At 38.8% G+C, this 15,347-nt stretch overlaps 1 protein-coding gene across 3 annotated transcripts in view; it reads right to left on the bottom strand.

Moving 5' to 3' along the window:
- STARD9 (StAR related lipid transfer domain containing 9) overlaps positions 1–15,347 on the bottom strand; it is a 99,236-nt gene that overhangs the window by 46,121 nt on the left and 37,768 nt on the right. For all 3 annotated transcript variants that reach the window (XM_051621032.1, XM_051621034.1, XM_051621033.1), the window contains exons 4-11: positions 12,856–12,972; positions 10,778–10,810; positions 10,631–10,692; positions 9,879–9,991; positions 4,382–4,451; positions 1,701–1,773; positions 733–800; positions 168–265 (exon numbers count right to left, since the gene is read on the bottom strand). In XM_051621032.1, the coding sequence (XP_051476992.1) occupies positions 168–265; positions 733–800; positions 1,701–1,773; positions 4,382–4,451; positions 9,879–9,991; positions 10,631–10,692; positions 10,778–10,810; positions 12,856–12,972 (634 nt within the window). The remainder of the gene's footprint in view (positions 1–167; positions 266–732; positions 801–1,700; positions 1,774–4,381; positions 4,452–9,878; positions 9,992–10,630; positions 10,693–10,777; positions 10,811–12,855; positions 12,973–15,347) is intronic.

Genomic DNA, 15,347 nt, shown 5'->3' with positions numbered 1-15,347 from the left:
GGGTTCTCTTTTTCTGTTATGGCTATTTAATTTTCTTAGATGTCATTACAGATGCCACAGAGCTGTTCATCTTCTTGTTGTAAATACAAAGGTGAAGAGACAGCACGTGGTGAGCGAGTCCCATGCTTTTACCTCTACGCTTCAGTATAAAGAACTACTGTGCTTACCTAAAGTGGAGATGACAATTCCAAGTGTAACTAATGACTTGTTAATATTGGCACCTTCAGTAATTCGATCTTTGCAGTAACTGGGATCAGCCCTCTCACTGTAGCACACAAGCATGGAAAAGACAATGCAAATGAAACAACTTTTGGAAAATGAACAAAAAAAACAGTGAGATACGCCTGTTTTGTCCCTCCCATGCTAGACAGCCCTGAGGAATACATTCCATTTTTCTGTCTCTTTTTCAGGCTCAGATTTGGTAATTCCACCAATAGCTGCTAGAAAAGCCACTTAAGACTACAAGGTTGAACAGAATTACCTTAAATGTATGCAACAGTACAGTATTGGATCTGAGGACCCAGGAATTCCCTTTCCCAATTAAATCCAATCCCCAGTACAGAGGAACAGATGACAGGGACAATATTAGTTCAATATTCCTTGTCACTGTATACAAAAGTCAAGCTTACAGTTAGTTTGATGAAGTTTTAAGATACTAAATTTCATGTTTTAAGGCAGTACTACCAGCACCTTCAGAGAAAATTACCTCTTTGCCCTTCAAAGTATTATTACCTGCCTGCAAGGTCCACCAAGTTGATCTTGCTTGCAATTTCAGAAGGGAGAGTGTTTTCCAATATAGCCTGAAGAGAAAGATGTAATTATGGAAGACTATTCCTTTTACTGAATAAATGAAAATAAAATATACGTGCTCTTTTGTTTGAAACTGAATTGTACATATGACTTCCTCACTGCCTTTCGTTGTGACATTGACCCACTGACTAAATTCAAACCATCAACTCACCCGACAGAGAAACTACCCTCTTACGCTGGTTTCCTCTTGAAAAAAACTATTTACTGCTTAGCGACTGTGAAAGGTTTTCTTGTAGGTCTCGCAGAGTTATTTTCCACTAAAGTATTCCAAAGGTCTTTTGTGAAACTACTGAAAAATATCCCCAAATGTTCTGTGATTACAGGATGTTAGAAGTGTGAGACAGAAAAGGTTTATTGGATTGCTGAATTGCTTCCCTGCCAGGGAAGGATATAATTCCTCTGGAGAAAGGCTGCATTGTCTGCTGGAGAGTACTGGATGCCAAATGCTAGAGAGATGAGCACATCTGAAAAGCTGGACAGATACAAGATTTTGGTGTTAAACCAATGCTACACTTCAGTTAAGGACCCTAAACAAGTGTGACAAAACATAACTTCAAACATATTCACACATAATTTTCATGGCATCGTAGAAGGGGTATTGCATTTCAAAAGGCTGATTAAAACCCTAAATATTTCTTTTTACAGTGGGTCTTTGGCATCAGTTCTGACTACAAGCTTGCATAAAGGAACAAGAATACTTCAGTAAACAACACATCAGGCAGTGTAGGAAGTATAACACATCTGCAGTGTGCTCCAAAGGAAATAAGAAACAGGTTCCATTGAGATTATTACACAAAGCACAAAACAGTGACAAGTAAACAATGCACAACAAATTGAACAATGTCTTTTGAGACCCAAGAGAAAAGGAAGTTGGATTATTTTTAGCTAACCTGAGTGTAGTGGATGGTGAAGATAGCATGGGATCTGCTGCTAGCATTGTGAATATGTGTAGCTGCTGTGATTCTAGAAAAAAACAACAAACCAAAGTCTTACTTCCCTATATTCAGGGAAAGGAAAAATAACAAAATACAGCAAATAAATGAGGATGAAAGATTGTGAGACTTGAAGAATGTGGTAGGCCAAAACCCAAGTGTTCAGCAGATGAACTAGAAGAGTGGAAACGGGATCAGTTAGAGGTGTTTTTGTTCATCAGCAGCACTCTGAAAAAAATACCTTAAAGCATCATTACCACACAGGTGTAAGGTGTTGCATAAGGGTAGGACATAGCAGAGAAGTACAGCCAGCAACAGCATCATACAGCTCACCCCAACACCACTGAATTGACTAGTCCAGTACATCACCTCCATGTTGTACCTGTTTTTATTTCTTGGCACTTCAAAGGGTCCAATAAAGCTCCATACACCATTCCTGGGGCTCCCTTCTGTCACAGGACTGATACAGTAGCTTTACACTGTCAGGAGCACGATGACATTAGCCAGTCTACCCTTATGAGTACCAAATGAACACTGCAGATCAGTAGCATAGCACTTGCTTGGCTTTACCCCTTGGATAGCCTGGTCATCTGGCTCTATCCTTCTGACCCCCCACACTCTGGCTAGCAGGCACCCTGGGCACAGGAGGAGGAGCAGCTGCACTCTTCCACTGTCTCTGTAACAAAAACGTCTGAAAATTCTGCTTTCTTTGTTGTTGCTTTGAGTAGGCAAACCCAAAGAAAGCAGGGTTTTGCCTAGGGCAGGAACCTTTGTCAGTTTTGCAGCTTGCCTTGAATATCGGCTATATGTGCAGCCTTTAACATTGGTTTAGCCAAGCTCTCCCTTCACAACAGCAGGTGATTATAGCAGTGCAGACAAGGACTGTGGGACCAGGATTGTGTTACCAGCCCAGCTGTCCAAGTGCTGAGGAGCCCATTGCAGCAGAGAGCAGAGCCACCGAGAGCCCGTCGTGGGACCAGAGCCAGCGCTCCTCTCCCGGCTGGTTCCAAGTGAACCCAAGCCAAGGAAGCAGGAGCACAGGAACTAGTCTCCAGATGTTGGAGGAGGAAGACAGTTAGGTAGACAGCAAACAGCTCTACAGTGGTCAGAGAAAATAAAGTAACAGCATTGAAGTCTATAAAGGAAAAGAGAAACAGAAAGTGTGCCCCGGGATTTGGAGAAGGAAGCTTTACTACTCCCCTTCTCACCTCCAGCAATGACACAGGGTAATTGGAGGACAAGTTCATCTGCCTCAGCTACTCACAACGACCCACATGAGCATTTTTATGGGAGAATGTCTGTGTTTGTTTTTCATATATTCAATTTCATGGCAGCATGTGGTGTACATTTTAATATTTTAACTGTTTAATACAGTTTGTTTTGCTGTGCACAGGACCAGGGTTATGCTTTTGGATACTTGGAAATTTGTATTTTCTGTGTTTTTTTAAATTTTGTTCTTAAGCAAGTGAGACTGAGTCTTGCAAAGTGTTAAGAGAAAAATGAAAAAACTAGCACTGAGAGTTACATCAAAAGTAATGACTGCATGTTGAAAATCGTATTTGTTTATTTTATAATGGACAGGTGCAGTCAGAGGAGGGTTGGAGATGGCCTGATAAAATCAACTGGTAGAAAAAATGCCTTCAGTAAACTTGGCTGGTTAGTACAGGACCTGCCCACTTCCCCATGAAAAGCACCACCCATCTCCAAAGGGATCTTCCCTTCCTCTCTTTCCTGTATAGTCAGACCTGGAACTGTCATTCCCCATCTGCTCCTCTCCTTTCTCCAGCCATATGGGGCAACTGCAACCTGTTCTCCACCTTCTTTATGCCTAAAATCTTGCTGATGTTAATTTGGCATAATTTCCCAGGCTGCAGATGTTTTAAATTAGTTTGTTCTCATTGATAATGTGCAAAAAACTTAATCCTGCTGTACATTCTATGTTTTTGCAATGATGCAGCTTAGTTTTATTTAGTTCCCAGCATCTCTGATATTTTAAAATCTTGACCTCACTGATGATAAGACTTAATATCAAATTTGGAACTGTGATTTGTATTTTTAATGGCAGTTATATCGATATCTAAGGCTCCCTATTGAAAATGTAAAATATGTCTTGACTCCTGAGAGCTGAAACCATTTACTTCACTGGTGTGGTAATTTCCACAGTTCGCTCAGAGTAAATGTGCATAATTTGGACTAAGAACATACAGAAATACCTATAAAAAGTCAATTAAAATATTTTCAGCAGTCTAAATCACCAAGTTACACTAACAAGTGAATTGAAAGCTATATGGTCTAAAGTGTCATGAGCAAGCGGAGGAGAAAAAATGAAAGTCTGTTTACAGCAGAACACTTTCCTGGCATGTATTTTTTTTATCCCAGACAGATGGTTGAATTTTGTGGCTAAGACAGCATGGGGTCAGTTTTGAAGAAACAACTTCATGAGTGCTTGTAGCTCTTATTGTGGATTGTATGAAGATATGCAATATCTTGTGTGTACATCATGGGCAGGATTTGTAAATCTGACATCCTGTCATGACAAAGCATTGGCAACACTGTCAGAAAAATAAACATCAAGGAAATCAATGCACAGTGAAAGAAGTGTTAAATAAAGATGGAGAGGGTTTGTTTTATACAAGTACCTTTTAGCTATTCCTTCTTCTAGAAGTTCTACAACTTGCTTGTAGTCCGTAACTAAATGTTGAGTCAATCCTGCCAAAGATTTAAGAAGAGTTAAATGCATATTTTTGCTGGAAGTTTCAGTCACGTTACCCAACGTCAGCAGCATAAGCATTTACTGCTAGGATACCAGTCTGTTCTACAAGTAGTCCCTCAACTGAATTAACTATTCTATTTTATTTTTGTTTTACAAAACTATTTTATTTTTAAAAAGTAGTTTAAAAACTGCTTTCCATCCTTCAGATGCAGTGACATCTGCACAAAAAATGGCTTGTACCTTCAGAGTGCAGACTTTTTTTCCAACTTTTTCTTGCAGATCAAGGGTATTTAGGGAATAGTGTAAGTGAAACTCAGGAAGAAATGTTCAGATATGTCACTGCTACTAATTTGGTACAGTTCCTGTAAAGAAAAGCTCTTTGTCATTGCCTCTAGATAACAGCGCTGCTCATGCAACTAACAGAATTAGGAACCAGCTCCTGTGAATATTTACCATTTATTTAACTAGGCCTCAGCCTGCAACACTCAGGATGCTTCATGATCTTTTCTCCCCAGATGGTACCTAAATAATTATCAGACATCTGGCCTTTTCTTGTCTTCTGCTTTAAGAGGTGTTTGTTTGGTTTGGTTTTTTTGTTGGGTTTTGTGTTTGTTTGCGTTTGTTTTGGTTTGGGTTTGTTTTGGTTTTTTTAAATTATTATTTTAAGGGGGAAAACCCCAGAGAGAACAAATGACAGAAACAGGGCAGGGCAGAGGCTGCTGAGCAGTGCCAGTGGCTGTGACCAGCTGTGCCCCAGCGGAGGGCAGTGTGCTGCTGTGGCACTGCCAGCCCCCTGACAAGTGCAAACTGCAGCCAACACACACCATTAACCTCAACAGGCTTGGATTTCACATCAATCCTGTTTAATATGCTTTGTTTGCATTTTATGATGATGATTAGTTATCATTTGTACTGCAGCAACTCCCTAAAAAACACCTGATTTGTGAAGCAAGTATTTGTCATTCAATACCTAGTTAAGTACTCCTCTGAGGAATGGTTAATCTCAGAGCTAGAATCCAGAGCTGCTTCCTACCCCTGCACTCATTCTGGTTTCATTTGGTTTATTGCAGGCCACAAAAGCATGGATGAAGGCAGAGTACTGAAAAATGTGATTTATTTGGATCAAATAGCTTACCTACTGTTAGACTGTAAGTTAAGATTAATACAAAATTCAACAAGACTGAAATAAGCATTTCTGACATTGTTAGGGAGAGTCTAGCCTTATGTGATAACAGCTTGCCTAGCTTTATATGAAAGCAAAATATAATTAAAAAATGGGAATATGTTTTAGCCCTTTAACAACAGATGCACATTTAAAAAAAAAAATCTATGTTTGGATTATCCACACTTTAAAAAAACTGCTATCTGTAGTGTGCATGCATGCACACTCACAAACATACAAAGTATAGGATGATTTTCAAACAAAAGCTTTTCTTGTGCTCTCTAGTGTCCCTTTACAATACATTAATTTCAGAAGTCATCACATTTTCCATTTGAGAAAGAGGCCCATTGTTTTTCCAGCACCACTGGGATCTTCAAAGCTCAGAACATGGAAAATATCATATATTGTTTTCCCATAGCTTTTTTTCAGGGTCTTTTTTAACTGAATAAAAATCCAGTTATAAAATGGAGGCATGGAATAAATTCTTACCTATATTTCCACAAGTATTGGGATAGTGAATCTAGCACAGAGTTCAAAACATTTAGTTTTTCAATAAGGCAAATGAAATACTGTAAATGTTATTTGAAAAGAAGTGACAGTGTTTGGTTAGCTGCTAGGAAAGAGAAAGGTCACTTAAAACACTTGACTAGAAATTTGCTTTGGAGTAGGAAAGGATCTCCCCCAGAAATCTGTTTCAAAGTAACAAAATAGATTACATCATTTCCTGATTTAAGAGAGGCTGATTCCTTAACAGTGCAACCATCTGTGCGGGAGAAGTTTGAAACTATTCCAACCCAAAGCTCTGAAGCACTTTGAGCATTTTAAAGGCTACAATCTCACAGCATTTATGTGGAAAAATGATGGGCTGGAAACTATTCAAAATACTTAGTGTTCAGAGCTGGAACTTCCTGACTGGACTTGCAAATGGAAAATGCGTTTCCCAGACCATCTAAGCATCCTTAAAGGGGTTAAGTTTTCCAGTTTTCCTGTCTGTCTGTTCTTCATCCAGTGCTAACTGTACTCTGGGTATCATTGACACCAACCACACAACTGACGAACTAAGGGCATGCTGGGGAGCCCCTGATCAAAGTCAGAAAACCTTAAAATTGCTGATGGCTTGCAAGAAGTATGATAAAATACTAGTCCTTGATATACTGGATCCATGGGAAAAAATGCAAAAATTCTGAGCTTTGCTCATGTTCACCATTTTTCTCCTGTACAGCAAATTTCCTGGAAGGGAATACAAAACAAACTTCCCTTCTGGTAAGCTTGCTGATAATTCTGATCTCTGCCATCTAGCTATTGGAAGCAATATTCTTGTGTTCTGATCCAGCAGAGGGACTAAATATAAAATTGCCATGGACTATTTCAGCACATAAAAAGCCCTCATTACAGAGATTGGCAATTGTTGATTGCAGAAACACATGGCAGTTGCAAAGGGCATTTTGTAGCAGTGTTGTGAATAATTTCATTTTCTTTAATTTGATGTTATTAAAATCAGTCTGACTGTACTTCTCACCTGCATTCAAATGACCTCCAGACTTTCCCACTGCTGCTTATTTTTGATAGGAGCTAATGAGTGCATTTCCAAATGAAGCTGTGTAATCAGACATTCTTTATTAGTCACTCTCCCCAAAAGATGCCAGGATTGTCTCACGTAATCTGTTACAGTTTTTAATTGCATAAACTGTACATAAGCATACCTATTAATATATACTTATATACATATCAAGAAAAAAGAACTGTCATCTGACTTGCCCTAAGCCACTGACTCATCAGCATAACATTACTTCTGTTCATACGCTTTCATAACAGCATCTAACTACACCCCATGATGTCTTCAGCAGTGAAATTACTTCATTTTTCATGCATGTGATAGTTTTTATAAAAATATGAATCACATTTATAATAGATTTTTTTTTCTTACAGTCCTTAGCACAATGATTTTTGGAGGCTTTCATAAGATACAGAGGGAGAGAATAGAGAACAAGCTAAAATAAATTATTCATACTAGACTTATGAAGGTGGCCAGAGCTGTTAAATGTTATTTAGGCTAAAATTTTTTTCATTATCCTTTCCTCTCCTTTTAAAAAATTTAGTCAGGACCTATTACGGACTATTTCTGAACTCTAACATTAAATCATTCCACTTAAAATTTTTAGTTGTGTCAAAGTATAAAGTCCTTATTCGAAAGGGGTAGGGGAAAAAAAAAAAAAGACAAACCCCCTCCAAGAAAACCACCAAAAAACAACAAAACAAAAACCAGAACGGGAAAAGAAGTGACAGATTTGGCCTGGAAGGCTCCAGATGAAGACAAAATAGTGACAAAAGGCAAGACAGCCCATTGGCAGAAGCTATAACTTCATTTTCTTTTAAGACAAGGGAACTCCATTATATGTAGCCAAGGAATCACTGGAGATATAAGGCCTGAGAAAAGAGATGGAAATTGCAAAGGAAGGAAGCAGTTTAAAGACCTTTTCTTGTGTGGTGAATGAGCAGCTGCTAAAAGGAAATAATTAGTATCTGTACTCCACCAACAATGAAGTTCTCCAATAACAAGCAGGTAGAAAGAAAATCTTGGAAAGACCTCAATAAAGGCCAAATGTCTATGAATCTGCTTTTCAAAGAATGATAAGTTTGCCATACTAATGAGACCATTAATTCATCTATTTTCCAACTCTTCTTAAACAGGATGCTGATGTGCTGGGAAAGCACAGCTGAAATAACCAGAATGCCAGTAAGTCCCTTGTACATTGGACCATGCAAGTTAAACACTTCACAAGTGTTTATTTTTAAATTTCAAGAGGAGAATTTGGTAACAACTGTTAGTTATTAGATGTACTGTGACTGATACTGCAGATGTCCAGGGAATGAAAGCTGTGAATCCTGGGCTCCATCCAATCACAAGGTCAAGTCACCCTATCTGCTGTCATATCTTGGCTTAATCTCTGAAGTGGGAATAACAACCTGATGTGTAATGCCCCGATAAAGAAAAAGAGAGGGAGAGAAGTGAACCAGGGAGAACAGAAGGAATTTACAAAACAGAGACAAGAACTCTATTTAAAAGCCAGAACAAATCAATATTTGATGTGATGTGACAGGATCAATAAAATCCAGTGTGATATGCATTTTGCATAGTAAACATGTACGTCCCAGGTGTTACTACCCATCTGGCGGCCAGAAAAGCAGTTGCAAAGTCAGTGATACCAGAGGCAACTTTGGAATTCTGACCACTAGTGATAAGAATAGAAAGGAAACATATGTGTTTACTTTCTAAATGAACTCACTAATTTTTCAACCTTGCATCAGTCTGGAAAAGGCTCTCTTTCTGATCTCCATTGTAAACCTATTCTGTATGATTTTACCCTAGCGCCCTGATTTTGAGGGACATGCGTTTTGTCAGCAGCTGGTCAGATAAACAGCATCAGGCAAACTTTCCACTAGGAGCTAAACCTTTTACAAAGTAACAATGGCCAAACTCCAATTTAAACTTAAGACGCTGAAGTGAAGGTGCCACTCCAAAGTGGAAATGAACTGGGTGCACAATACACAAGAGAGAACACAAGAGAGAAGAACCCAAAGAAGACAGACAACTAAAATGGAAAAAATAGATGTGGGTTGTTGGTTTTTTTTCATCTGTTCTCCTGGTTTGAAAGCTGTGATTCATTAGAAAACACAAGGCCACCAGAGGGGCTGCTGCTGTTGCGAATTTAAACTAAAACATGTGTGATGTTTTCAGTCACATCATGTACCTACATTATGTATCCTGTGCTTTTTCAGTTTAATAAGGACAAATGAAGATTATTGGATTCTCATGTGGGAAATACAGATTAATTGCTTCTCATGGCCTGGTCTGCAACACCTAACTTTTTATTATTACTATTTTGTAAATATACTGCTGCCAAGGACTGAAGCAGGTATGGAGGGACCTCAGCCTGTACAACCCCTTTAGAGCTGACGTTGGTGGATTTCTTGGTGAAGTTAAAATTTCTCTATAACAAAAGAAAGCAAAATACTATGGCTCACAAAGAACCTAGGATTGGAAAGGCAAACAGGGAAATGCAGGATATCCAGCCAGTGGGATAACAGAGGCAAAGCTTTCAGTGTATTTACACATGTTCATATTAACAAAACATTTGAGAAAGGTAACTCTGAAGAGCAAAAGCAATTAGAATCATGTCAGGAACATATGCAAAGATACATACAGATCTGACTCATAATTACTTGAAATTCTGGGGCTAGTTATGAAGCCTGCTCTCACCTTGAACATATGGTCCTGTTTCAGGGTGTTCTCGGACTCGAAGCATGCAAGGTTTCTTCCGGTCTGATTGTTTCAACAAGTCTCTGACACGCTCATTATAGATTTCAAGAAAACTGAAGAGGAAAAAAGGTCTTTTAAATGCACACAATTAAAAAAAAAAAAAAAAAAGAAAAAAAAAAAAAAGATAATGCATATATTTAGAGAATGTAACTACCTGAATCTTACATAGATGTTTCATGATAAAGTCAATTTATTTTCATTATCTCTGTTACTGCTTCTTGCTGTGCAGTGCATGTAGAAAGAACTCAAAGTAGCAAACTTCAAAGAAGCAAAAGGCATTCAGTATTTTATTGAACTATTCATAAAATGTACTTTGTTAACACTGGTGAGTTCGACCCCTCAAATTTCCAAACCTAATGCTTCATTAGATCAATGGGAATGATGAATAAGAATCAAATGTAGGATTATTTCTCGAATTTCAGAGTAAAACAAACAGGAAGTAAATTTTTAATGCATTCCTTTTTCAGCTATCTATACAAAAGTGAACAGACAGCATCCAAAGAAGTATACTGAGATAAAAAAAACTAAACTCAGCACTTTCTCATCCTTTCCTCTGTGTTCTCCTCTTTGTTCCACAATTACTATCATCTGAGAAAAAAGAAATAAAATGAACCAGTCTTTGTTTTGTTTGATTACAGGAATATGTTGTTGAAAGCATTAACAGCATTTGCCCAAAATAGTGACATGCTTACCTGACCTTTACTCTGCAAGATGCTGTTTGGTCTGAGTAATCATCCTTCCTTGAAAAGAGACCCTGCACAAACCAGAAGTTTATGTAAATTTTAAATCCATCAAGAAAATCTAACTGCACAAGTGTAAGTGAAATAAAAAATAAGTACCTCACATATACGAGGTGTCAGCCCAATGGATGCCTTCAAATAATAAAGAAAAAAAAATATTAAACCATATGCTTGTTATAACTCTAGCAAAACTCTCTCTTAAATAAAAACCAATATATAAGCAAAGGGCAGAACTATTGTGCAGCATTAAAATAATGGCTCTATGGTAGATGGCAACACAAACTGCTCTGTAGCGAAGTTCAAAACAGCATGGCAATACTCTACTACTCCAATTGAAGCACTTTGCACATGAAACACTGCAGGGACCAACGTACTGTGTAATGTCAGCTGTCTTAGCCTCAGTGCAAATGCTGCAAAAAAGTCACTTTAGAGCAACTTATACAGCACTGATGAGAAGCTGAGAGGCTTGGGTTAAATCCAAGAGCTGCTTGATGTAAAGATAGTGGACATGCCTATGTCAGAAGTGTTGCAGTGTACATGAAGCCAGGCCAACACTGAAACTAGTTGCATTGGTCGTGAATATTTTTTTCCCATTATTCTACTTTTATTCCTTTACACTGTGGCATCACAGAGCTTGGAACAGCTTTATGTTCTAGATTTATAAACCTGGTTTCTTGAAGAATCAGGATGTGGGCTACTAACTGTACCCAGACTACCCAATTTGAACTTTTCCCAATCTACACAACACTGAAGGAACAGCATTGTTTTGTGTGACCAACTGTTCTTCTGACATGAATGCTCACACTTCAGTGACTGCAATGCAAACAAATCCTCAGAAAGTCTCTCAGGCTTAGGTGGAATCTCCTTGCTGAACAGGATGAAAGGCTTTTAGAAGGCACACTTGAAATGGTGTTGGGGGAAGTCCAGGTTCATCAAGTGGACCACTGTGAACAAAAGTTCAGTTGATACCAAACACTAGTTTCTTCCTGGTTTTAAAGACTGTTTCTGGGTGAATATATTTTACTAAAGATCAGATCTAAGCAGGATTCCACTGGAAAGAAGTCACTTTATAATCCAGAAATCTCACAGAAACACTACAACTGGAAATTCCCTTGGAAACAAATAATGATAATTTCAAGATGTGGTCATTATGAATTTATATTTTCAACATAATGCAATACAAATACCCTAGTTTGTTGGTCATTTTAATAGTTCTTCAGGCTTTTATGGTAAACTTGGTTTAGAACAAATGAATAGAGAATCAGTTCACCATTTACCAAAATCTTATTACTGATGCCTGTGGGGAAAAAAACATAAATTTGAATCCAAACTTCTGTCAAAAGCACAAACCATGCCAGAGCAGTCTTTTTCTTATCTTCAGGGGTGGAACAAATTTTACTGTTGCTTCACTATTAAAACTGAATCCCAGGGGGTGTAGGAAATAGTGGTCCACTTATGCAAATTGTTAAATAAAGTATTTCTTTCTTTAGGGGCATGTTTCACCAACAGCCAAGGATATTTATGGATATGGATCAAATGGCCTTGTGTTGCAGCAGAACATAGAACACTCTCAACCAACTCCGTCGATCTGAGTACAAAGGTTAAAATGCACCTTAAGTGGTTCCCGTTGGACAAGAATCTTAAAACGTAACAGCTTCTGCAGAGACCATTCAAATACATTTCTAAACTGGCAGTGAAGAAAGTATTAGTTTCCACACGCCAAAGGATAGCTTCTGCAACAGATAACTGTCTCAAGTAGATAATGAAGCCTGTTACAAAAATATTCCTGTGAATTGTGTCCAGTTTTATTAGTGAAAGTAATTTAATTTCAGCTCAGGCTGCCAAAAAAGTCTATGAGAATGAATAGTTTGTGTGATCCTGAGCTGTAAATTTCTAAAAAGCAGAACTATTGAGGGGTTTTGGTTTTTTTTGTCCTCTCACATGGCAGTAACTAACAAATATTTAAACCATATCATATTTTCTAGCATTTTAGCTCATGCTACATGATTTACCTAAATGTAAAGGCTTTACTCTCATTTTGTAGATATAAAAACTGCATAAAACATATGTAAGCACTCTGCTCAACCAGCACCATAATCACAGTTTAAAAATAAAGCAATGTTTCTTTTGGACATACCACCCCCAACCCAAAGTGTAAAATGAATGTTGTAACTCACAGGTGTTCCCATCATTGTGTAAGTTTTTCCTGAACCTGTCTGTCCATATGCAAAGAGGCAGATGTTGTATCCTTTAAAGGCACCTGACAACACAGAAGTGCCAAGGTCCTGGAACAACTGGAAAGACCAAAAGAAACAAAACAAGCCATGAATAATAGGCCTCCCTATAATCACACTGCATAGCTTGTGGATCTTGAAGCTTTAATAACTCTGGGGGAAGATGCATCTTCATGGTATTTGTGTTTTTAATTTATCAGGACACGATATCAAGTGTCCAGCATTCATTTGTTAGATCTTCCTCCACATGCTGAACACTAAGCACAGTGTTGACACCAGGCAGGGGTGTCTAATTGTGTCCCCTACCTCCTATCTCTTTCTTTCACTCGGACTGTAGGAATTGTTGAGGATCTCCCCCACCCCAAGTTTTTGAAGTCCTCAGCATAAATCTGACAGAAAGGCACAATCAAGGCTCTTTGACACACTAACAATAAGATCATTGGGCATCAGAATTACAGGTCCAAAGCAAAGCAAGGTCTTTGCCTTAGCCTGCAAGCAGACCTCATCCAAGGAATACTTGTATCTGACCTTTCTTATCCATAAGCAACACCACCAGAGACTAAATACTTTATTTTCTGTTCACACAGACAGTAATATGCCTTCTTCTGATCATCCTAACTCAAAGTCAGAAACTGTCACCACCAACTTAGTGTCAGCCTGCAGGGGCTTCCAAAGCTTGCACCGGTCCCACTGTGGCTGCAGAAGTTGGACCATCACAGCCAAGCTACCCATACAGCAAGGTCTGAACATTCCTTCTGCTTTCCCTGTTACTTTTTTGGAGACACGGCTGCCCCTCGTTGTGACCATGTTCTCAGCACATCAAAGCCTTGCCATAGAGCAGCTGAAAGGACACCTGGCAAGGTTTTCGAGGAAGTGCATGGTGGATCAAAAGGTTCCAGTAAGCAAGCTGCCAACTCCTTAGCACAGCTTTGCCCTTTGAAAAGAAATGTTACAAGTATTAAGTAGTTTTGCTATTCACATAGAAAACTAGATAGTGTATATAGAGGGAAGCAAATTACTTCAGTGATTCACTGCTGTGAAATCTCATCCACTGCCAGGTCATTTGCATCTCCAATGGACAGATAAATGTAATAAATCTGATATAAAAAATAGTAAAACATATTGCTTAGGTACCACCACTTTACCTAAACTGACCAGGAAAGAAACAAAAAATCCTCTCCTGAGGCTTTTATTGTCAGATCATACTTCATTAGCCAATTAGTGGCTTTATATGTAACCCTTACCCTCTTGTGCCACCAGCAATTCTCTCATGGATACCTCAGCATCCACCCACCCCTCCACTGCTTCCTGCCATCCTTTCATGTATCTTCAGATCCACTCTCAGATGTCCTTGGTCAAGAGCTGGGACAGAAGGTGTACTGCTCTGGGGAAAAGAATATGACTGACCAGCCAGAAGACAGAACACCTAGCCAGTTTGTTCAAGAATTATTGGGAAACATGGGCCAAAATCAGGCAGCCACTATAAAATAGTATTTTTTCAGAAAATCAGGGTAGGAGATTGCAATTACTACCTCTTCAGTAGAGACTAAGATTTCACCAGCTAATCGTCCCATAGATTCTGTCTGATCTGGACATGCTCACATGGTGAGGACTTTCACACAGATTCCAAACTGGACTGCCATGAGCCAGGACATCCTTAAGACAAGACACCTAAATTCAGAGCAGAAGAAAGATGAAGTTCCTCTTGTGTGAGTGGCTCAGTGGTTTTCAGTAGCTGGGAATGTGAACATAGGGAGGAGGAAAGAATCTGATCTAAATTCAAGATGGCAAGAGCCAGATCTGTAGATTGACAAAAGACTGGACAGCGACTAGGGAAAATAACAGCCATTGAGAACTAGTAGTAATGAAATGAAGGGATAAGAAGAGAGTGGGACTGCTGAGAGGTTTCAATTAAGAAGATGGTGATGGAGTCAAACTGGACAGAGAAAAGGGAAGTAAGGTGGAACTAGTATCCAATGGGAACAACAAATAAGTGGGAAAGAGATGGAGTTTGTAAGCCAAAACACAGTAAACCATTGGGTTAGGTTGATATGGAGGACAAAAAACAGGGACAAATGTGAAAGGCAAATGTTTGTAGATCTGGAGTTCAGAGGATAGGATTCTGGGGCAAACTGAATGGGACGGGAGTCAAGTAGTATAAAGAACTATGAAATTACAGGATGTGTTATCTTACAGTAATAGGAGGCAGGGTGTGTCTATGCCTGCTTCCTTTCAGAGTATCAACGTTGAATAAATTCAGGAATTTTTCCTGGCTCATTGTACACAGAAGGTGCCTAAAACCAGCTTGTGTACTCCATATCAGTTTGGAAACCTGCACTTCACATGGTAGAACCTCTTGCAACATGGATAAATGCAGCCTAGAAAAGTATCCTGGTTCTATGATAGCTTCTTCATTAAAAGCTGTCCTTCTTTCT

This window comes from Apus apus, chromosome 5, assembly GCF_020740795.1.
Source record: "Apus apus isolate bApuApu2 chromosome 5, bApuApu2.pri.cur, whole genome shotgun sequence".
In the NCBI taxonomy this organism is placed as follows: domain Eukaryota; kingdom Metazoa; phylum Chordata; class Aves; order Apodiformes; family Apodidae; genus Apus; species Apus apus.
This window is presented reverse-complemented; position numbering and strand designations above follow the sequence as displayed.